We start from the raw sequence: 23,944 nt of genomic DNA on the forward strand, positions 1-23,944 counted from the left end.
TTCTCTGGTTTAAATTCTCAAACCTTCATAGAAATAAAGTCCAGAATTTTAGAATGAAAACAAAAATCTGATCACAGATTTCTGATCTGAAGAGCTCCGCGTTTCTGTACAGGAGACACAGAGCTTGATTGACAGGGTCTCCAGCCAATCAGGACGCAGAACAGAGTGCTCTTTAAAAAAGGCAGCATAATCGCTCTAAAAGAATGATCTAAACCGGGACGAATGAACTGTGACATAGAAAGGAAGACTGTCTTCTGTTCTGTTTGACAGAGATGTTAGGAGGTTTCAGGTTGGAGCTCAGACTGCAGAAGAAAATGTCCCGTCTTGATCGTGTGGCCAGACTAAAAAAATAAAAAACATGGGTCTCTGATATTGTTCAGTGGGCCGGACCAAACATGGAGGCGGGCCGGATCAAGACAGTGGGCCGCAGTTTACCCACCCCTGGTCTAAGGGCAGGGATGCCCAGTTTAGTTTAGTCAGTTTAGTTTAGCAATCAGCTTTTGTATTTGATAGATTTTACGTTTTGTACAATTAGTGAAACCCGTTGAGACAACTGGGTTGTAGTATTGGGCTGTAGAAATAAAACCAAGTTGAATCGCATCTGGGTTTGTTACCTTTCCCTGCGCGATGATGTAGAAGGTGCTGCCTTCTTCTCCTTCTCGGATGATGTACTCTCCCTTGTCATAGTACTCCTAAGGGGGGAGAAGAGGGCAGGTGGGGGAGGAGAACAGTAAGAACAGTCATTGATTTCAGGATTGACCCAGTCGGTCTGATTCCTGGTAGCCAGTCCCCGCAGGACCAGAGCTGCTGGTCAGCTGCCAGTGATGCTCTGGCAGCCTTAACTCTGCAGCTAGTTGATCCGGGGGGTGGGGTGGGGGCGTTAATGTGCGGAATTTCAATGGATGATGCTTGCTTTTGACACTTGGGTTCACTTTAAAAAGTCCATTAAATGGAGTTTCAAATTTCCCATTAAGAAAGAAGAGCTGCTTCACAGCCTACGCGTCTGAGGTTTCTGACTGTAAGCTCCGCCCACATCCCATTTGTTTGTTAGGCTCAGCATAGGCCTGAAGCATCCTGCATACTAGATGCTCATCACTACGAGGCAAAGATATTGCTGCCCTGTCAGCCTGCCGTGTCCGTCTGTCTCTGCTGGATTTTGCAGACAGCTTCTTGAAAATCAGGGAAAGGTTTTGTTATCCACTCCAACTGTGTGCGGTTGTCATAGTTACCGATAAAGATGTTAAGTTGGTAAAAAAGGATCAGGCCACCATGTCAGTCTTTTATGAAGTTTTTGCCGTGAATCAGCTGTCCCCAACGGGAACCTCCGTTTGATGACAGACAATCTTTTTACGGTCCGGCCTGTTCCAGGCTGATGTGACCGTGTGGGTTTTCTTTCTTTAGCCTCCAGTTTCTTTTATCTTTTGAGATTAAAGTTTATCTTCATCCTCTGTAAAATATCTGCAGCTGCTTTACACTTTATGTTTGGTGTAGGGACCATTATAATGTGATCCAGATTTTCCCCTTAACCCATAACTGTCAATATGGAAGCTAAAAAAAATCCAACGCCAACTTCAGCCTCGTCCAACATTTAAGGATAAATACAAAAAAAACTGTGACTAGACCTGGTATTTTCTCCATATAATAATGGTGATTTCAACGTTTCAATTTATTAGCAACATCCTCGTAACATTAGACAGCCGGTTGCTGAATATTCAGCATTATTATTATGGGATGTGGGAACATCTGTCCCAATAAATCCATACTTGGAGCAAAGACTTGGTTTTTGTCTGTTAAATACAGATGTCTTTTATTTTGAAGTGGAAGGCTCTTCTTCTGCTTCCTCATTGACTCTTTTCAGCATAAAGTTTTGTTTTTGTCAACTTTGCTAGCTTGATGGTTTTAGTGGTTGGAGCAGCCGCTTTAAGAAAACAAAAACACACATTGGATTTTCTACATGTGATCAAGTGACTATACATGCATCAAGAATAAGCGGACACATTGACTGTATAAGGAAACTGGACTTAGAGAGTGTGATGTCACCCATATAAAATGCCTTATGAAATGACGTCAATTTAGTTGCCATTTTTTCACAATCTGTCTGTTGTCATGTTGGAACCAGACGTCCTTAGAAAGCTGTGATTGGCCAGTCTACATTTCTTTGCCAACGACTCTCTCCAACCAGGAGTGAGCATGTTAGAAGCCACACCCCTTCCACTGAAAGCAGGCTTGGGAGAATCTGTCAATCAAATCCTTTGAGCGTTTAGCTTGAGGCCACATTCTTTGATTGAGGGATCTGATTGGTCAGTTCAGTAGCAGTTTTAGGCATGGGCCATGCGGGCAATAGCCCAGGGCACAAATTTAAAGGGGGGCGGCAGCTCAGCGCTTGGAAACAAAAAAATAATATAAAATCTGACCCACTTGGTTTTCTATTATCTATTATATCCCACAGTTTGGAACGGTCTGAAACCTGCGAATCGGCGCCCCCTGCACATGCACGAGCTCCTGTCTTTGAGAATTAGCCACTGATGTATGAAGAAAAAGGTAAGGGGTGGAGCCTTGGTTGCGCGATACCTGGATCATTGCGGGCCTTTAGATGACTCAGCTCATGCTTATTATGTCATTATTATTAATTATTCTAGACATTTTATGACGTGTCTTTATTTTCTATATAAAATGTATTTTTTACGTATGCCTGTGGTTTAGTTGGTGTCAGTATTTGACATTAAAACAGCAGGTGATGCAGTAAAACAGCTGCACTGTTGGAGATAAACAGTAGATTTTTACTGTTTGTGTTACACAAAATACCAAATATTTTGGAGTAATCAGTAATGAGTTATTTGATTTAGTTTTTAATGTTTCATAAGACCTAAAAATGATATTCACAATAACAGGTTTTTAAAAAATCCAATCACTCTGATCCGTTGCACAAAGACACACACAGGACGTCACACAACAAGAAATGAACATGAGCTGTGAAAAATGACAAAAGAGCAAAGAAAACGGAATGATTTGATTTGTTATTTCTAATTATTAATATCTCCAGGCTTTGTTTGTCTTGTTCTGTAGCATCTTCATATTTGTAGAATTTTGACAGAATAAATGTTATGGAGAGCAAAATATTAGACGTTATGTACAGTTTACCTTGATTTATTCTGGATTAATATTCCTGTTTTTATTCACATTTCTGTTCAAAAATGTCGCCTGGGGAGTAATTTAGAGTAGAAACACTTACTGGGTCAGTTTATAACTTGAATAACTTGTGCTATAGCAAAAATATATATAATATAACGTTAAATAAATGAGGATTATCAAGAAGATGTTACTAGTAGCTATCAGATCCAGAACGGTTCTTCTGACCCATAGAATGACGGACGTTACTGCTTTTTATTTATCTATGGAAGTCTACGGGGTTTTGGCTGTTTGGGTTTAGCAGAAACTTCCTGTTTGGAACGTGGGGGGGTTGCTCAGTCCAGTTCTCACTTACTGTCAACCGGTCCACCCTGAACAGGTTCCCAGTCTATTGCAGGGCCACACAGAAACAACGATTCACACCTATCAGACAATCTTCCAGAGTCATCCACAGTCATCCGGGGTTCAGGATCGTTTAGGCTTCAGCAGAGGCCAGTTGGCATGGGACACTGAGTTTACAGACATCAAACAGGAGCGGCATCTGAGCTTTAAATGCAGCTCAGATAAGCTACAGACAGCCTCCTCCAGGAAAACGGTCCGATTCTTTGCTGACTTCCAATGCTGCTGCAGGAAACTGCAGCCTCCTGCGCACACACGTACTGCCTCTGTCACTCTCACATTCTTAAGACGCCACTCATACGTCGTTTGAACACAGAGCTGTCTTGGGAACAACATGCTGTCAAACAACATGTTTTGACAGCAGCTCTCTGCCTTCACGGAGCTGCCAGAGGGGGCAGCAGTGCTGCAGCAGCACAACACAAACCTGCAGGAGTTGGATAGAATAACTCACCACCTCCAGGCAGTCAACTATTTTGCTTAGTTTGTCGTCTGGCAGATTGGCCAAGAGGGAAACACTGGGAGTGAAGAAGAGACACGTGTTACTTTCTCACTCAGATGACATGCATGCAACTTCCTTTGTGTATATTCTTTAATAGTCTTAGCTTGAATTAACTGACAGCTTCATATCTAACTGAGAAGATCCCAGTCCATTCACACACTTTAGTCTGCAACTCACAGATCAGTCCCTCAAAACCCTTCAGCTAAAACACTTAGAAAAGATATTTTTAAGAACATTGGTTGTGCATATTAAGCCCCCAAGGCAAAAAGTAGCAGGAAAAAACATTTTTCAGTTGAGTTTGTCTCAGTTGGGGTTAAAAACGGGGTTTGATTCCCAGAGGCACTGTCCTGCCGGACGTCTGCTCCGAAACATGGGCTGACCTTCGCAGGAAGTTGCGGTACTGTTCGTGTCGGGTCTCTGCTGTCCTCCTCATGATGTTTTGGAAAGCCTCCCGGTCCAAAGCCCACGTCTTGACTTTGTTCACAGCTGAGGATGCAGCACAGACAGCATCAACCCCAGCACAGGTAACACTCACCGGTCCAAAAGAACTCTTTTCTCCAAGGAAACACGTGCACCATCACATGCACACGTAGCACTTCCACAAATGCAGTCTTTTCTCTTTTAGACAAAACTGCGTCCTTATATTTTCTACTACATTTAGTTCAAACCAGACTAACCTTACTAAAAAGTCAGAGAAGCGCTGCTTCAATATTACTCTACTGCACATGTGTCAAACTCAAGGCCCGGGGGCCAAATGTGGCCCCCCATGTCATTTTATGTGGCCCGCGAGAGCATAAAAGCTTTTAATTTCTTTAAATAAATAAATAAAAACTGTTGTGTATTTATTCATATCTAGGGGGAATCAGACTTAAATATGGGATTGGGCAACTAAACATTAGGACTTAAACACTGTCCATATAACCTAACCTGACAGAATCAAATGTAAAAGGATTTATGGTAGACCAGGGGTCGGGAACCTATGGCTCGCGAGCCATATATGGCTCTTTTGATGGTCACATGTGGCTCGCAGACAAATCTTTAATTATACTTTTTTATCATTAGACCAGTCCTTCTCGGGCGCGATGCGATGCCAGAGGCGCGCAGTAGTAATGGTGCTTGGAGAGAAAACTATCAGTTTACTATCATCTATTATTTCACAGAGTTTGTACCAGCCGGAAACCTGTGAATTGCCGTGCCTAAAACTGCGCGCTCCCGTCTCTGAGAAAGAGCGCGCAGATGCGGGGACGGGATGTGTGAGGAAGAAAGCAGAGGGTGGGGGGGGGTGGGGGGGGGGAGTTGTGGGGACAGGCAGCAGGTGAATCGCGCAGGTATTGTAAAAACGTAAAACCCGCTTCCCGTCACTCACTGCAGCGTGGGTGTGTGTGTTTGGCTCCGCGTCTGCATGTGAGCAGTCTTTCTCAAATCTACAGAACATTCAGACCAACCTAAGATCACGTTTAAAGTCTCAACGCCTCATTTATCAGCAACAGCATAACAATATTATTAAAAAGAATCCACAGACTTATTGTACTTTAAAAATGTTGAAATTACATCAAATACAGACATTTGTATATTTAGTTTTAAACATATCGTAGCATACTGACTTGGACTGGGTGGCTGTTGGGTCGCGTTAAAAGTTCTGGAGTTCTTGAACGCATCAAGCAGAGATCTGATTGGCCCTCAGTTCTGTCGCTCAGCCTGTTGTTAGGTAGTTTGGACCAATGGGTTTCAGCTATGGGCCGAATAAGGGAAATGGGAGGGCTGACGCGGGAGAGGGGGAATATAAAGTTGGGAGAAGCGCTTTTATCTCGCTGGAGAGATTCAGGAGTTGCTGAATTAATTGTACGGCGTTTGTTGTGGTCTGCAGTCACCAGAATAAAGAACCTTAAAAGAGGTTAAGTATCAGTGCCTCAGTGTGGGAAAGGGACACTACATTATTGTATGGCTCTTTGGAAATTACATTTAAAAATATGTGGCGTTTATGGCTCTCTTGGCCAAAAAGGTTCCCGACCCCTGTGCTAGAATAACAAGCAAACATGTGTTTTCTGCGCAACTGTAATTGTCACTTTAAAAAGTTATAATAAATAAATAATGAGTTATGTAACATTAAAGAGTGGTTACTTTTGTTTTTCATTACATTTAGTTACATGTATAAGTTATATCTGGCCCTTTGGGGACAGCCGCTATGCTGATGTGGCCCTCAGTGAAAATGAGTCTGACACCCCTCACTTAGGGGGTCCAAAAAGTAGTCATTGAAATAACTGCCAGAGTGTGAAAAGTAATTGCTGAAACAACAACCTAGTACTGAGTAAATATATCCAATTTACTGTCCAGAACTTATGGAAACAGACAAATAAAAGATAACTATGAAAACAGACTGAATAAAGAATACAGCAACAGGACTGTAACTGATAATCAGACAAATGTAGTCGGATGAATCTGAGTTAAAACTATTGTTAATCAAATCAAGTCAAAGTAAAGAAGTAAGCTCAGTTCTGAAATTAGAAGTTGAAATGGTGAAGCCATTCTGACCACGTGGACAGGTTTCCATCAGTGGGGTGGGGTGGGTGGGGCCCCGCCCACAGGAGCAGGTCAAAGCTTGGAGACCATCAGCGGTTTATGCCGATGGAGGTTCTCATTCATCCAGACGTTTATCTAGAAGTTGAGTCACGCCTCTGCGTGTTAAAGACCCACTCCAAAGAAAATGTTTGTTTTTTTGTGTGTTTTACATGTTTCATGGCATTTTTCTCATTGTGAAGGACATATTGAAAATTACGATTAAAACTACATTTCTGAGGATTTCCTTATTCAAATCATTGTGAATCAGGAGCAGACGAAAAGATGCCATTGAACAGAGTGTTGCGTAGTCTCTTTGCTCCATTCTGATCATCCACCTGCAGACCAACAGATCCATGAACGTCTTTGTTTTCCTGGTCTGAGCTGGAATCTGGATCAGAACCGGACGGATGGATGGATCTGATGTTGATCACCATTTTTGATGCACTGCTAATGTTAGTTTGGATATGTGAGGGGCTGTAAGCTAGCAGGAGAGAGGGTAAACCAAAGATGATGGGAAATGAGGCAGAATTACTCCCTGCCAACAGCCATGCCCACAACTCAGAGGTGAATATGTAATCATGATTAAAAGACTACTGGGAACGCTTTGGAAATGGATCAGAAGATGATGCTGAAGACTGCACAACCACAGAACTATAGTTTCTGCATCAAAATAAAATGTTTGGCATAAAAATCCTTAGAGGTTCTTGCTCTCTATTTCCCCAGAGGCTGATTCCGTTTCAGTCAGAGGGATCAAAAAGGTCCGTAGATTTAGACCGGGTCAGGAAGGGTGGAATGGCTAAAGCTGGAAAAATTCACAGGATTTAGTTACCTTTCTCTTGGAATATGTCCCTTTTTTACCTTGAATTTATTTTTTCCTTGTTTCCTTTGGTAAAAAGAATGTTTTGTTTATGTAGTGACGCTGAGTAACATTAAGACATACTGAGAGTTCTGTGCATGCGTGGATGGAAATAAGTATACAGCACATTGGCAGATGGACAGGTGTGCCTACAGGTGGACAGTGAGGGCACATTTTCCTTTGTTTAACTACGTCTAAACAATAGAGAGCTTAGTTTGGCTCTCATCCAAACAGTGTGGCTGGCGTGGGGTTCACCTCGCACGGATGCGGTCCGCGTGCAGTTGTACAGAATGGCGAGCTCGCCAAAGGTGGTCCACACCGTGATCCATGTCAGCAGCTTGTTGTGCTGAAAGACCTCCAGTTTGCCCTCTGCAACATCACACACAGATACACACTTTACTCCTCATTTCAGCCATTTACTCAGGTATCATCATCGACTAAGGAGCTGCTTTTCCAGAAGACAATGCAGGTTGAATTCTGAATAATTGGCCAAAAAAGAAAGAAGGAAAGAAATGATCAAAGTTGACCATAAACAAAGTGAAAAAAAGATATTTTTGTGAAAAATGCCAGAGCCGGGTATCGAACCAGCGAGCTTCTGCACCAAGGAGTTCTGTCCAGTTTTCTCTGCTTTTTCTTTAATAGTTTAACGGCTCTTCGCTCCTTCATAGACCTTCTGGAAAGATGACTTATGCTGTGTAAAGTATGGCGGTGGGAGCATAGTGGTATGGAAAGGACCACACAGCTGGTTCATTATGACCTTGTGTCAATGCGTTGGTTAAATTCCAGGTATCTCTCTGAAGCTTAACATTAAATCAGTCCTGCTGGCAAAAAATAAAGTTGAAATCCAGGTTTTTGTCGACATCATTTAATTTCTGGGGAGGAGATTGAAGCAGAAGTGAGCCGACCTGCCAGGACGAACAGATGGTTTCCAGGCTCTCCCTGCTTGATGACACACTCTCCCTGCTGGTAGTTGCGCTCGTACATGCACTCCACCATGTCCTTGATCTGCTGCAGCTCCAGCCTCCTCAGGTATTGGTTCTTGTTCAGGGCGTCGGTCAGCAGCTTCTTCACACTGCAGGAGGAAGGTTACAGGCTTCATCTGCTGATCCAACACCTTCACATGATGCCCACAGAAGCACAATCACAGCTCTCTCTTTCATTTCTCTTCTTTCTAAATTGAAGCACAATCCAAATTTTTTCTGTCTTTTGCATCTATGTCTCTCTTTAAACCTTCTTCGTCTCTTTTCCCGAACAATAAATCTGCTCAGTTAAAAAGATAAAAAGATGACTTCTAAAACATTGAAATCACACGAACCAGTATTCAATCGTCACAGACTAGATTGTTTTATTGCAAAATTCCTCACATTTGTTTATTCAAGACTACAAAAACCTTTTTAGAATGTGATGCGGCTGACGGGCAGAAAGCTGAAAAAATGAACAACAGAAAAAGGTTTAGCTGGGGGAGCATGATGAAGTCACATTCTATAACATGACTGACTGCATGTGGGCAAAGATTGACAGTTCCAAATCTGTCACAGAGGTGAGTAAAAACATGGTGAAATATTTCAAAAACAGTTTGGCTCAACATAAAATGTTTCAAATTAGAGCAGAGCATCGTCAGAAAATGCAGAGACACTGGGACGATTGTGCATCAGGGACCCACATGGAGTCTTGGGGACTCTGGACTGTGGTGTTTGTGGGTCCTGACTCTTCCAATTGACTGTTTCAAAACTAAACAGGGTCAAAAAACAAAGTTGTTTTTGTAATAATGACCTTCCAAAATGCACTTTGGCATTTTGTTTAGTAAAGAAAAACTTTTGTGTATATGTGCGGATTTGAGATATATTAGAAAAACTGCAACATGACGCTGAAAGGTGTGCTGTGATCAGACTGATGTTGGTTAACTTTAGTCAGTTAGAAACTGACAGACAGACAGACAGACCTGTTCTATTCTCATCTGTTACATGCAGACACTGCTGACATATCAGAGATGATGGAGCCATTCTGAATGGAAGTACCCCCCCCACCTCCAGCCCAGCCTGCAGCCCCACAAACCCACTTCTTAAAGAGTAAACGCACAAAATCATCCCAGCTGTCAGAGTTCACTGGTGTGCATCTGAGCAGCTGCAGCGAGGGGCCACAAGAAGAAGACATCACTTCCTCTGGGGGGCCGTAAACTGAGTAAAGGTCAAGAGACACAGTTTGGCTGAAGATCACCTGGTGGAGGTCTTCCTCGGAGGGGTGGGTGGCCGGTTTATCCGACTCATCGTGCGCAGTAACTCATCACTTTAGGGTTACATAAACAGACAGCAAATCCATCACCCCCCCACCACCTGCAGCGCCTTTAGCCAAACCACACAGCAAACCATTGGTCTGCGTTACATAATCCAGTTTGGGATTATTGCTTCCAGATGTTTCAAACCAAATCAAAGCTGCATCACCACAGAATAAATGGTCCTGTTCTGTTCCCAACACTTTCAGAAACCCGCTTAGAAACCTTGTGCTCATGTGAGGATGGTGCACTCGGGACTTTTTGGTGATAGTTAATGCTTCTGTTTACTGTTTTCCTTCTGGCAGTCACACCCGCTTTAGGTTGTCAATCATCCACAGCCGCCTTCATTTGTGTGAATCGTCCTCAGCATGTTAGTCTCTGGCTTTCAGCTTTTCAGGTCATCTTGTTACTGAGCCCAGTCTTCCAGAACCCAGCAGAACCACCCTGGACCGCTGGGAGTCCAGGGTCCAGTAGGTGGCAGTAGGAACAATTTTCGCTGCTTTCTCTGCCATCCATAAATGAAGGAAGAAGGACTTGTGGGTGTGCAGAACAGGCTTTACAGAGATAAAAGTGCAGTTTTATGCTCTGTTTTTTGTAGGCTTTTTGGATGATTTACGGTAAATATTTCCCTTTAATACTTTAGAAAAAGATTTGTATTTGTGAAATAAATGGATGATTCTTTAATGTAAAGCAGATGTCAGCAGCAGCAGGAGATGCAGCAGATGGGGCAGCGTGGTGAGAGCACCTGGTCCTCTGCCAGAATGTCTGTCACCTGGCAGCAGGTGGAAACCCTGGGAGTACAGGTGGTCTGGCAACACCGACGCGTCGGCTCACGTGTCGAGCTCATAAAGTGAAACCCCGCGTCTCACTTCAGGAGAAGTCACGTGACCGCCACGCCACGGTGTCGGTGTGTCACAGAGCAGCCAAACAGGGAAACACGTCGGTCTACCAGCTGTGTTTGTCAGATTCTGCACTTTTCCGCCCGTGGTTTTGATTTTGATATTGTGGAGAAACTTTGCTTTGGGCGGATTTCGCGTTAATTAGGCGGGTGTTAGCTAGTTTTATTATGAGTCTAAGCTTTCTTTTATTTTGAAAGATGTTTTATGTCGAAAAATTACCAGATCTTCTCGGTTACATTTCTGTCACTTGGGCACCAAATCACTCCAGTTTAACAGAGTAGGAAAAAACCATTTCTGATGCCTCGGATGTGCCCCCAGCTTCCAGCTGTTGAACGATTCTCGCGCTCGTGCGCCCCCGTTTTCCCCGCCCACCTGTGTTTGACGTTTTATTTGACTGAATCTTTACTCAAGCTGTTGAATGTGGTATTTTAATGAGGTTTGTGGGATTATTTAATAGTTTTAACAGTGTTTTTGGTCTTCTGTCCCCCCATTCCACTCGGTTTCTGCTTGATCTAGCAGAATGCAATTCCATTTCAAACGGACTCTTATTAAAAATTAATCCTTTTATGTTTTGGAGGTTAAATGTGGCATTTGTTCAGCAGAACTGTCAAAATTAAAAGCCCCTCCTCACTTCTGGGGCATTATAGAGCGAGACCTGGAAATGAGGAACTACAATAACAAATATTGTGTTTAGATTAAATTTAATAAGTATATCAGTGGAGTTTCCTAACTTGGTGGCCTGCAATGACGTTTTTGGTCCAGCAGGAGTCAGTATTGAGTGACACATTATCAATACGGTTTGGTTCATGTACCAAACTGCTTCTTGAGGCCTCATCTACACCATCACTTGAGAATGGAGGGGCGACCAAGATGGCGGAGTGAGTAGACGCTCTTTACCGAGTTCTGCACAAAAAGTTCTTGAAATACGGTAAAACCCTGACTTTATTCTTTAAAACACCAACAAATCTCTTTATAAACAAGAATACATTGACCTCTAAGAGATAAGAAGCAGAATGCCGACTTCAAAAGGTGCAAAGAGAGGATTAGATGTATCAAAATCCAAGCTAGCATCTGGAGAGGCTGTCGAAGCTACCGCTACCTCAGGCAACATACTTGTGGACAACTGCCACAACTACGCTGCATCCCAGTCATCGGTTGCTCCAAATGTTGAAGATATGGATGACTTTCCATCCCTCCCTGCTACACCTCTCAAATCTCCAGCGTCAAAAAAAGTGATGTACGACTCCGGCAGCAACGATCCACCCACTTCAAACGAGATCATATCCCATCTTTCAGCATTGATAAACAGAAGATCGGACAGTCTGGAAATCATGGTGAAAGAGAATTCAAGTATGGTGAAAGAAAATGCTCTGAAGATTGAAGGTCTCAAAAAATCGATTGACTTTATGCATGCTGAAATGAAAGATGTAAAGGAAAAAGTGAATGACCTTGAAAGAAAAGTAAAAAGAGGCAAAGACCAACTGGATAACCACCAGCTGAGACTGTCTGATCTGGAAAGATACTCCAGAAGATGGAACCTCAAACTACACGGTGCCATGGAAACTGAGAAAGAAGACACACGAAGAAAGGTGATAGAAATTTGCCAATCGGTTTTACCTGAACAGAAACAGAAGCTACCTGACGTCATCGATACCGTGCATCGACTGGGACCCAGGAAGCAAGGCAACACCAATCCGAGAGGCATCATCATACAGTTCACCTCACGTGTCTCCAGGGATGCTGTCTGGAAAGCAGCCAAAACATCCTCTTACCTGCGAGAGAATCACTTGAAATTCGCTGAAGATTTATCCCAGGAAGACAGAAGTTGTCGTGCCAAATTGTGGCCATTAATAGACAAAGCACGCAAGGAGGGGAAGTCGGCATACTTGGTTGGAGCCCGCGGCTTCATCAATGGATCAGAAGTGCTCCCTCCTTCATAGAAACGCTCATCCTACATTTAAAAGCTGACTGCTTCGGTGAGACTATTAACACTTTTTCTTAATTACGAATTGGTTGATGTTTACTGTCCATATATCATTTTCTGAAAACATATTTTCCGGGGCCATAACCTTATTTTAAACCTTCATTTCTTAGAAGAAGAAGAAGAGAAAAAAAAAAATTATAGCCCTCTTCTTATTTTGGCTGCACTTTTTATTTTATTTTATTTTCTAAACCAAAACGGGTTGGATGTTATTCTATTTTTATTTAGTTAGTCAGGATTATTACACTATTTTTGTATGATTCGTGCAGTGCTCGGTCCCCTTCTCTTCTGTAAATCTATTCTATCTTTGTTAGATCAGTTCTTTAAACGTGTCTTTTTCACTCGTTTCTCTCAATGCCAGGGGACTAAGGCAAACATACAAGCGCAAAGCTCTATTTTTATTTCTTAAACAATTTAAAACAAATTTCTGTTTTTTGCAAGAGAGTCATTCCACATCTACTGATGCAAATTTTTGGAAATCACAATGGGGCAACGATATTTGGTTATCTCATGGTTCTGAACGTTCATCTGGTGTCACCACACTTAAGAACAACTTTTCTGGTTACATATTAGACTCTGATTGTGACACTCTTGGCCACTACATCTGTATGGCAGTTAAAAATGATATTTACAATTTTATCATTGTTAATATATATGGTTACAACAATAAAAGTGACAACGACAAACTACTGAACTCCTTAGAAGAAAAAATAAGCTTCTGGTTATCCAGATACCCAGACTCCATACTTTTTGTTGGGGGGGATTTTAATATTGCTATCAATAATACACTTGATAGATGGCCTCCAAGACGGGAAACTTCATATAGCACCAATCTCAAAAGATTTATGAATAAGTTCGATATTGTGGATGTTTGGAGAGAGAAATTTCCCAATGACAAACGTTTCACCTGGAGTAATAAAACCGGTTCCAAACAATCTCGCATTGATTTCTGGCTTGTTTCAAGCTGTATAAATAAAGATAACATCACTGTGAATATTTTGCCAACCCCTCTGACGGATCATAGAGCTATTTACATTAATATCCAAATTATTACTCCTGACAGTACTACTCGGAAATTCAATTACTGGAAGCTAAATAATTCTTTACTAAGGCATGAAGCAGTCAAAATTGAAATTACAAAATTGATTAATTTTTATTGGAATAAGGCCAATAAAGAAAAATCTTTTTGCACCAATTGGGAACTTTTTAAATTTGAAATTTGTAAATTCTTAAGAAAATATGGAAGTCAAAATGCCAAATTAAGAAAAGCTGAAGAGGAAGAAGTGGTACGCAAAATGATGTCTTATTATCAAAAAAGACCAGAAGAGGTTGAGGAGGAGGATAAATTAACTTTAATTGACCTTCAAAACAAATTAGACCAAATATATCAACACAAAGCTGAAGGTGCCTTTTTTAGATCCAGGAAAAAATGGCTGGAGGAGGGAGAGCAAAACTCTGCCTACTTCTTTAGACTGGAAAAAAACAGATCAACAAACAACTTTATTAACCGCTTAAGTATCAATGGCACTATTTCCAACAATCCGATACATCTTTCAAAATTTTGTGCTAATTTCTATTCTAATCTATACAGCTCCAGATACAATGAGGACATTTCCTCCTTATTTTTTAACAATATTCAAAACCTCCGTACTATTGACGAGGAGGACAGGAGTCAGTGCGACAGCCCTCTAACTCTGGAGGAAGTACTTAATTCCATTCTCGCGCTGAAGTCCAACAAATCTCCCGGCACAGATGGTTTATCTGCAGAATTTTACCAGGCATTCTCTAATAATTTAGCTCCGTTCCTACAACAAACTTTTCTAGAAAGTATAGAAAGAAATGCTCTCCCTTCGACACTTTCTCAAGGTCTAATAACTCTCATTCCAAAACCAAATAAAGACATACTCTTAATTGAAAACTGGAGACCCATCTGCTTGCTTAATTGTGATTATAAAATTATGGCTTTAATATTTGCTAATAGAATCAAAAAAGTATTACAGTTAATCATCGATGAAACGCAGTCAGGTTTCATGAAAAATAGGCATATCTCTAATAATATCAGATTGGGGCTAGATCTACTTGATTACTCTGATTTGGTGCCTGATGACAGCTTTATTCTTTTCCTAGACTTTTATAAAGCATTCGACACAATCGAACACCAATTTATTTTCAATTCATTAAAATTATTCGGCTTTGGAGATTTTTTCTGTAATGCTGTTAGAACTTTATATTCGAATGGTAACAGCTCTATAAAAATGAGACATGGCTCCACCCCTAGATTTGACCTAAAACGAGGCATTCGCCAAGGTTGCCCAATCTCACCACATCTGTTTCTTCTCTGCACTCAAATCCTAACGAACCACATTTGTTCTAGTAATGTGCAGGGCATTACCATAGCTGGCAAAGAGCTTATCATTAGCCAATTGGCTGATGACACTACACTCTTTTTAAAAAACTGAAGCCAGATTCCTCTAATCTTAGACGTAATTAATATTTTCTCTCAAACTTCTGGTTTAACATTAAACTTAAACAAATGTGAATTACTAGCTATTAAAGACTGCTCAGTTGATGTTATCTGCTCGATCCCTGTTAAACAAGAAATTAAGTACTTGGGTATTCATATTAATAATCAAAAACAAAGATGTTCATCTAACTTTACTCCAATCATACAGAAAACCAAAAAGAAGCTTAATCAATGGCTACAAAGGGACTTATCCTTAAGAGGTAGAGTACTGCTAACCAAAGCAGAAGGAATCTCCCGTCTAACTTATGTTGCCATCTGCTTACACCTTGACAACAACATTTGTAAAGAAATTGATCGCACACTTCTTAATTTTATCTGGAAAAATCGAACACATTACATAAGAAAATCTGTCTTTATGAATGACTATGAATCAGGTGGACTTAACTTTCTAGACTTTAACTCTCTCAATAATACTTTTAAAATTAATTGGGCCAAAAACTTTTTGAAGAACCCCACCTCTATCTGGAACATCATACCATTTCAGATTTTCTCCCGTTTTGGAGGCTTTAAATTTATTTTAAATTGTCACTATAATGTTGAGAAACTCCCCACAAAACTCTCTTCCTTCCATAAGCAGGTTCTCTTAGCATGGAACCTTATCTACAAACATAATTTTTCTCCACACAAGTACATCATCTGGAACAACAGAGATATTTTATACAAAAATACGTCGCTCTATTTAGAGACCTGGATCCAGAATGGGATCCTACTGGTGGCTCAACTATTTAATAAGGAGGGGCAGCTGTTAAACTATAACGAATTCCTATCACAGTATAATTTACCTATTACTTTACAAGAGTTTTCAATGGTGCAGAAGGCTATCCCCTCAGGAATAGTAATGTTATTTAAGAACACTGATAATTTGATACCTAATCAAAATACAATATCCAATGCGGATGAGTCACCGGTAGGAAAAATATGCTTCTCTTATGAGCGTACTACTAATATAAAAATACGCAGATTATTTCAAAAGATTTATACCTCTCCCCCGTATATTTTAAATTATTGGAATCAATTTGTTCCAGATATCAACTGGAAAGCAGTCTGGACGATCCCTCATAAGTATTTAATAATAAATAAGGTAAAAGAAGTATCCTTTAAAATTCTCCGTAAAATTTACCCTGCCAAACATTATATGATAAAATTTAAAAAAGATATTAATACTGATTGTAGTTTCTGTGGAGATCACCCAGAAACAGTAACTCATCTTTTCTGGCACTGTTTGTCCACACAGAGATTTTGGAAGGAGTTCAGTAGATTCATCATTATTCATGTCTTCAAAGATTTCTCCTTGAAATGGGAAAATGTATTACTTTGTTTTTTCAGGACCCCCAAAAAACAAAAGGTGTTTTTTATAATTAATTTATTAATTCTTCTGGCAAAATTCTACATACATAAATGTAAATTTAATAATAAAACACCATACTTCTCACAATTCATTAAAGATGTAACTTTTTACATAAAATCAATATCCTTTTCCTCCAACAAAAAAGCTCTCAGAACTATTGAAATTTGTAATTCTCTGCAAATACTTAATGAATCGACTCCCCTGGCTGTTTAACATTGTTTGTGTTGTATATTGATTGTATGTTGTATACTGCATTGATTGTACTTCATGTTGTATACTTGCATTTGTTCAATAAAGTTATATTTAAAAAAAAACATGACTTCCTGAGCTCACGCAGGCTGTGGCTGATGTTTGCAGTGGGCGGAGCCAGTGCAGTCAGCACTACGCTCTTACAAACACAGAAAAGGTAACAACTGCTTGTATTTAGTATTAACATTTGGAAAAGTGTCCTGCCCTTAAAGATCCAGTTTGATCCAAGGCAGGTCCTTCTGAGACCAGTGAGCCAATCACATCTGCAGATTGTCCCGCTGTGACACTTAAAAAATAAAAAATATTAAAAAGATAAGCAGGTTTTTAAGGGTGAAATGTTGAAGATTTAGAGATCAAGCACATTTTTGACTCAATGTTTAATGTTAAGAACTGAACATTTTCTGAATTTTCATACTATTTTAATTTATTTTATATTATTGGGGGGGGGGCTATTTTTAAAACTCAAAAGAGAGCAACACAAAATTCATTTTTGGCCTTTAACTCTACAGACAGCTGGAGACCCTGGAACGTGTGTGTTGCCCTGAGGTGGAAGTTCAGTGAACTGTTGTGGTGTTTTGATGAATCCTGCATGCATTTAGTTGAAACTGGTAGTTGTGTCTCAGACTGCATGGCCTTGAACTGTGGTGTGCCCCAGGGATCAATCCTCCAGGTCATCCAACCTGATCAACTCTATGTGAAGGAGATGTGTCGCACTTCATGAGGCAAATGGTGGTCACGCCAGATACTGACTGGTGGTCTGGGTCCCCTGACCCCCTCAATAAAACAAACCTGAAGATTTCAGAGTGGCCTTTTCTTGTGGCCAGTCTAAGGCACACCTGTGCAATAATCATGCTGTCTAATCAGCATCTTGATATGGCACACCTGTGAGGTGGGATGGATTGTCTTGGCAAAGGAGAAGTGCTCACTATCACAGATTTAGACAGATTTGTGAACAATATTTCAGAGAACTGGTTATTTTGTGTATGTGGAAAATGTTTCACATCTTTGAGTTCATACCATAAAAAATGGGAGCAATAACAAAAGTGTTTATATTTTTGTTCAGTGTGTATATATATATATATATATATATATATATATATATATATATATATATATATATATATATATATATATATATATATATAAGTATATATAAGTACTATTAGTAAATGTTTTTTATAATGTTTATGTACTGATGATTAAAAACTACACAGTCAGATTACACAAAGATACTTTTGTATTAACAGATGAGGCGTTTTATTACAAAGACAGAAAGCAGCAACCATCGGATGTCATGCTCTGCTGTAAACCGTGCAATGGGGGGAGCATCATGGCGTTTCAAAGGCGCTGCTGGCTCCGTACGAAGCGCCTGCCTCAGACATAACAGCTTCCTTATGAGCTCGTATTTATCAGGCGAGAACTGCAGAGCTGATAGCAGGAGGAGACACGCCGGGCGGCTTCAATAAACACTCCGCTTGTGCGGATCGGTCTTCTGCCGGGAACTTGACGTGACGTGGGGCAGAGAGCAGCTCTCTTATGACAGAGAGTTCACGCTCAGTGTTTTTAAATACACGTCTGCAGCGATGTCTGCTTCAGAGGATGTCCGATTGGCCGTTCTGCATGTCAATCGAGTCCTGTACTTCTCGGTGAGGATTTTGATTGGCTGGTGGATTTTTAAGAAGTACTTTTTTTTTTTTTAATCTTTTCTGTCCCGCGATCTACCGTCATGTCCTTAACGATCCACCGGTCGATCGTGATCGACGTAATGAGCACCCCTACTCTACATGCTGTCACTAGGTCAGTTAATTCGCAGTAATAACATGTCTTATCACACCTATGCAGACGATACTCAGATCTATGTGTCACTGACAGCAGGTGAATATGGGCCGGTGGATTCCCTCAGTTGTTGCATCCAACAGATCAGTGCGTGGATGCAGAACAACTTTCTCCAGCTAAACTCAAACAAGAGTGAAGTCATCCTCTTTGGTCCAGAGAAACAGAGAGAAAGTGTCAGCAGTTCCCTTCACTCTCTGTCTCTAAAAACTTCAAATCAAGTCAGAAACCTAGGGGTCATCATGGACTCTGACCTGAACTTTAACAGTAACATCAGCAGCATTTTACCATCTAAAAGCTGAAATCAGCTAAGCCCATAGTGAGGACAGTGAAGAGATGGACAAATAAGTCACAGATGCAACTGCAAGCCTGCTTTGACTGCACTGACTGGAACTTCATCAGTTTTTGTGAGGACATGTGTGTGCAGACTAAAACCTTCTGCACATTCAACAACAACAAACCATGGTTCACTGCTAAGCTGAGGCAACTACGTCAGGACAAAGAAGACCACCTACAGGAGTGGAGATCGGGACCGGTACAAGCAAGCCAGGAATAAGCTGACAAAGAAGATCAAATCCGCAAAGAGGACCTACACTGCAAAACTGACGGACCAGTTTTCTACCAACGACTCTACTGCAGTTTGGAAAGGCCTGCAGACCTTCACCAACTACCGGAGACCATCCCCCCACGCCCCTCAGAAAGTTACCGCCTGGCTGAGGAGCTTAACGACTCCTAATCAAGGTTTGAAAGAACTTCCCCTTCTCCCTCAGCCACCATTTCCATCACACAGGACCTACCTGCAATCCCAACCTCCCCCACACCTGCCCCCTCATCCGCACTGATGATCTGTGAATGAGATGTGCGTCAACAGTTCCAGAAGCAGAAGATCAGGAAGGCTCCAGCCCCGATGGAGTCTCTCCCTTCTGCCTGAAAGTCTGTGCTGACCAGCTAGCTCCCATCTTCACCAGGATCTTCAACAGCTCCCTGAAGATGTGTGTGGTACCTGCATGCCTCAAACTCTCCACCATCATCCCAGTCCCCAAGAAGTCCCCAGTCACAGGACTAAATGACTACAGACCAGTCGCCCTGACCTCGGTAGTCATGAAATCCTTTGAACGACTGGTGCTGCACCACCTGAAGGTCATCACTGACCCTCTGCTAGACCCCCTGCAGTTTGCCTACAGAGCAAACAGGTCAGGGGAGGACGCAGTCAACATGGCTCTCCACTACATCCTGCACCACCTGGACTCTGCAGACACCTACGCACGGGTCCTATTCGTGGACTATAGCTCTGCATTTAATACCATCGTTCCAAAGCTCCTCCATCACAAGCTGTCCCAGCTCACCGTGTGCCCCCCCCCCAGTGGATCACCAGTTTCCTCACCGACAGGAGGCAGCAGGTGAAACTGGGACGCTTCACATCCAGCACCTGGATCCTTAACACTGGTGCCCCCCAGGGGTGTGTTCTGTCCCCTCTGCTCTTTTCCCTCCACACCAATGACTGCAGATCAGAAGCCCCCTCTGTGAAACTACTTGAAGTTTGCAGACGACACCACAGTCATTGGTAGGGATGGGTATCGTTAAGGTTTTAACGATACTACTACTCTTATCGATGCTGCTTATCGATCCGGTACTCTTATCGGTACTTTTTGAGGACGAAAAAAAATAAATAAATAACAAATTAAGAACATAAAGTGTTTTATTTCCTCACTATGCAACAGCATTGTTTTTTTTAACAAAACATTTTACTTTATACATGAGAATGTTCCAGACAGAATATTTATTTAATTATTTAATCTAATTCTTTTTATTATTTATGAGTGTGATGTTTCATTTGATCTTTTGTCCATTTTCCACAACCTTGAATAGACGTTTCTGTCTGTCAAACACCAGAGTTAAGTTAAGTTAAGTTAAATGATGGAAACAAACTCACTTTGATGCAGACTCCTTTCTATTTTGCCAACTCCATTTATTTTTCTTTAAATCCAGTTAACCCAATAAATGATATTGATTTTACGGATGACAACTATCATTAGTTATTAATTATTATTAAGTATTAGGAAGCAGCTGATAGTTTGTCGCGGGTCTGGAATCATAAGCGGGGAGTCTAAGCCCCGCCTCTCTACCTGTTTGTTGTATGCCCCGCGTGTACCCCATAGTACTTATTATTTATCCTCTCCTGTCTTACTCCTTTAAACTTTTTTCATATCTTTTTAGTTTGCACGAGAGCACAAGACACCAAAGCCAAATTCCTTAAACATGCACTGTACTTGGGCAAGAAAGCTGATTCTAATTCTGATCTAAAAAACATTGCCAAAAATCAAAACCATAGTGTCAAAGCCAGACTTGGAGCTACTTATTCCTGCATTTGTCTCCAGTAGGTTAGATCACTGTACCAGCCGGCTCACTGGCCTCCCCAAACCAGCTGTAAAACATCTTCAGTACATCCAGAACGCTGCTGCTGGAGTCCTGACCAGAACCAGGAAGTACCGTCACATCAGGTCTCTGCTCTGGCTTCCTGTCGCTCAAAGTAACGACTTTTAAGCAGCTCTGCTTGTTTCCAAGTCTCTCCATGGCCTTAAAGTACATCTCTGACATGTTAGCGCCATATGAACCATCTGGGACTCTGAGGACCTCAGGGACCGGCCTCCTGCGGGGGCCCAGAGTCAGGACTGAACAAGGGGAATCAGCGTTTCAGTCTTAAGGGCCGTACACACCGGGGCGATTTTCGCCGACGTTTAACGCCTCGTGACTAAACAAAAGGCACCAATGTGAGTGTGCACACTGACGCGAAAAAACGGCACGCGTCAAAGCGTCACTTTTTAAAAAACGCCCCAGGTTCGTTTTTTTGGAAAACGAACTGCGTCGAAATCTATTCGACCAATGAGAACGGCGCTTTTGCACACGTGTCTGGAGCTTCTGAAGTTACAGTAAAACACAACTTGGGGGCGCTCAAACACAAAACTGCCTTGCTGAGCACACATACCAGCGAAGAAGATAGACGCCAAGTAGCGTCTACGCTGCCGCAAAGAAATAATGACGGACATTCTAAAATATCCCGAACCAAGCACCAGTTGGAGCTACTGGTGCTTGAAATATTCATGTTTTCTTTGTATTATTCTGACAAGCGCGTAAATACTTGCTCTCTTCTTCTGAGTGAAAAGCGACTTTAAGAAGCGTAAAGTTGCGCAGCGCCACCTTGTGTACAGGAGTATTTCTGTTTACATTAAGCGCCATCTAATGTCAGGGAATGAAATTGCATGTTCGCTCGGCTCACCGTCAGTGAAAATCGCCTGGGTGTGAACACAAAAAACGTGGCGAATAACGCCTGGCGAATATTCGTCCCGGTGTGTACGGGCCTTCATGCAGCTAAAAGCTGGAACAGTCTCTCTGAGGCTGCGAGACAGACCTCTACTGTGTTAAGGTTCAAATCCAGACTCAGAACATTCCTGTTTAGCCGTTATATACCTGAAGGGTCCTCATCCTCACCTCTGTTCATGTTCTTTTCTCTTTACTTCTTTAAAGTCAATTTTATAATGATTATGTATGTTTTAAAACTTTGCACTGTTATGTTTTATGATTTTAATGCATTTTCCTGTTTTGTGAAGCACTTTGAATGACTTTGTGTAGGAATTGTGCTACACAAATAAACCTGCCTAGAGAAAATGCAAGTTTTTGGAAAACGGCCTGTTTCCTGTTGAAAATCTCTGCTTCCCTGTCATTTGGATGCATGTCTGCTCACGAAGAGCTCTGCTCTGTTGGATGCTGAAGCAGTTCATGGGTCACTCACAAACCCAACACATGCCCTCCACACTACAGGCAAGCATTAAGTGGGCTCTTACCATGTAACATGTGTCTGCTCAAAACAGACACCATAAAGTTACATTCATGAAGGATGGTGAAATCACAGCCACAAGAGGGCAGTAGATCCACTAACAAAATCATTTATCAATACTTCCGTCTATGCTTTGACATTTAAAAAGGGAGGGAGGGAGGAAGGGATGGATGGATGATAGTTTTCAGTTTTAGTGGAACTGAATTTCCTTGAAGACTTTGATATGAAGCTGGTATTATCTCATCAGATGTAATCCTCATCACTGTACTGTACTGAACAGTTACAGTACTGCAGATGTTGATCTGAATGCCTTTTTGAAGCTGGTTCTGTTGAGCCCAGTGGACTCAGGAGGACATTGTGAGCCCCAAACCGCTTCCTGAAAAAGCTCTCACCTCGCATCCTTTGGGACCCGGGCTTTCTCGAAGGAGAACTTCTGCAGGCTGCTGGACGTGGGCTCGGCCGACACCCCGGATTTAGCCCCTTTTCTCCTGTTGGGAGTGTCCTTGGTGCGAACGCTGAGGTTGGGGCTGCTCTTCCCGCTGGCTCTCACAGAGGCGGGTCGAAAAGCCAGCCCGGTGGAGGGTTCGCTCCTCATGGCGTCCTGCAGCATGTTGAGTGTGATGCTCTTGGCGTGAAGCTCCTCGCTCAGCTCAGACAGAACCTGCGTCTGCTTGGCGAGCTGCTCCTGAAGAGCTTTGATGTGCTGCTCTCTGGCCCCGAGCTCCTCGTCCTTCAACTTGACCTCTCGCTCCAGCTCCTCCACTCGGACCCTGAGCGAATCCCGGGTGGGCTGTTTGGCCTGCTGGTCCTTGGTGGACGTGGAAACAGAGCCTTCGGTGCTCTTGCAGCACTTGGACCTGATGGAAGCGTTCCCCATGCTTCTGCTGAACGGACAACAGCATCAGACTGGAGCTCTGCCGCCAAAGAGGAGATGGAAGCACAGAGCAAAAGCAGCATCAATCTGCATTTATTATTCAGGAGGCAGGAAATATTCAGTTACAGTCAGACTGAACGAAATCCGAATCAAAACCTTTAAAAGCTGTTTATTCTCCACTTCACAGTCAAACTGACGGATAAAAACGTCCAACAACAACCAACACACACATGCACGCACGCACGCGCTCACACAGCAGCTCTGAGGAACTTTTCTGTTCTTTAAGAGAGAGTCAGGCATCCTCCTGTTCTCCAGATTGTCTTCTGCGCAGACTCCAACTGCAGCGGCTCCAGCCAGGAACTCTGCGATGCTCATGTCATGAGCGCGCGCCCGCAGCTCCGCGTGCTCATGAAAAAAAACAAACCTCACCTTGGGAGTCAAGGGCCTCCAGGTGAGGACGGATCCAGCTGGAAAGGAATTTTGGCTTGCGGGAGATTCAGCAGGGCCACGCGCCACGTCGCATCCTCTCTCCGGGCTCGCGCTGTCTGCTCACCAACATGCGGCTCGGTGCACCCTCCTGCGCACGTGACGTCACAACCACCTCTTGTTCGTTTTTTCGTTTTCTGAGACAATTTCAGGGAAACAAGATTCTCTGCGTTTCTTACCTAACGCAGTTTGGTCAACTTT

The 23,944-nt window shown here is 42.2% G+C and overlaps 1 protein-coding gene across 2 annotated transcripts in view; it reads right to left on the reverse strand.

Moving 5' to 3' along the window:
• prkg2 (protein kinase cGMP-dependent 2) overlaps positions 1 to 23,825 on the reverse strand; it is a 39,093-nt gene extending 15,268 nt beyond the window's left edge. Inside the window, exons 1-7 of one of the 2 annotated variants that reach the window (XM_078952388.1) lie at positions 23,687 to 23,825; positions 22,776 to 23,267; positions 8,348 to 8,514; positions 7,698 to 7,811; positions 4,408 to 4,513; positions 3,980 to 4,043; positions 615 to 692 (exon numbers count right to left, since the gene is read on the reverse strand). In XM_078952388.1, the coding sequence (XP_078808514.1) occupies positions 615 to 692; positions 3,980 to 4,043; positions 4,408 to 4,513; positions 7,698 to 7,811; positions 8,348 to 8,514; positions 22,776 to 23,260 (1,014 nt within the window). In that variant the 5' untranslated portion in view covers positions 23,261 to 23,267; positions 23,687 to 23,825. Of the gene's footprint in view, positions 1 to 614; positions 693 to 3,979; positions 4,044 to 4,407; positions 4,514 to 7,697; positions 7,812 to 8,347; positions 8,515 to 22,775; positions 23,298 to 23,686 lie in introns of both variants that reach the window. The other variant, XM_023958898.2, reaches the window with a different exon arrangement.
• Positions 23,826 to 23,944: the final 119 nt, after the last annotated feature.

This window comes from Oryzias latipes, chromosome 9 (genome assembly GCF_053564925.1).
Source record: "Oryzias latipes strain Hd-rR chromosome 9, Olatipes_Hd-rR_3.1".
Classification (NCBI taxonomy): Eukaryota; Metazoa; Chordata; class Actinopteri; order Beloniformes; family Adrianichthyidae; genus Oryzias; species Oryzias latipes.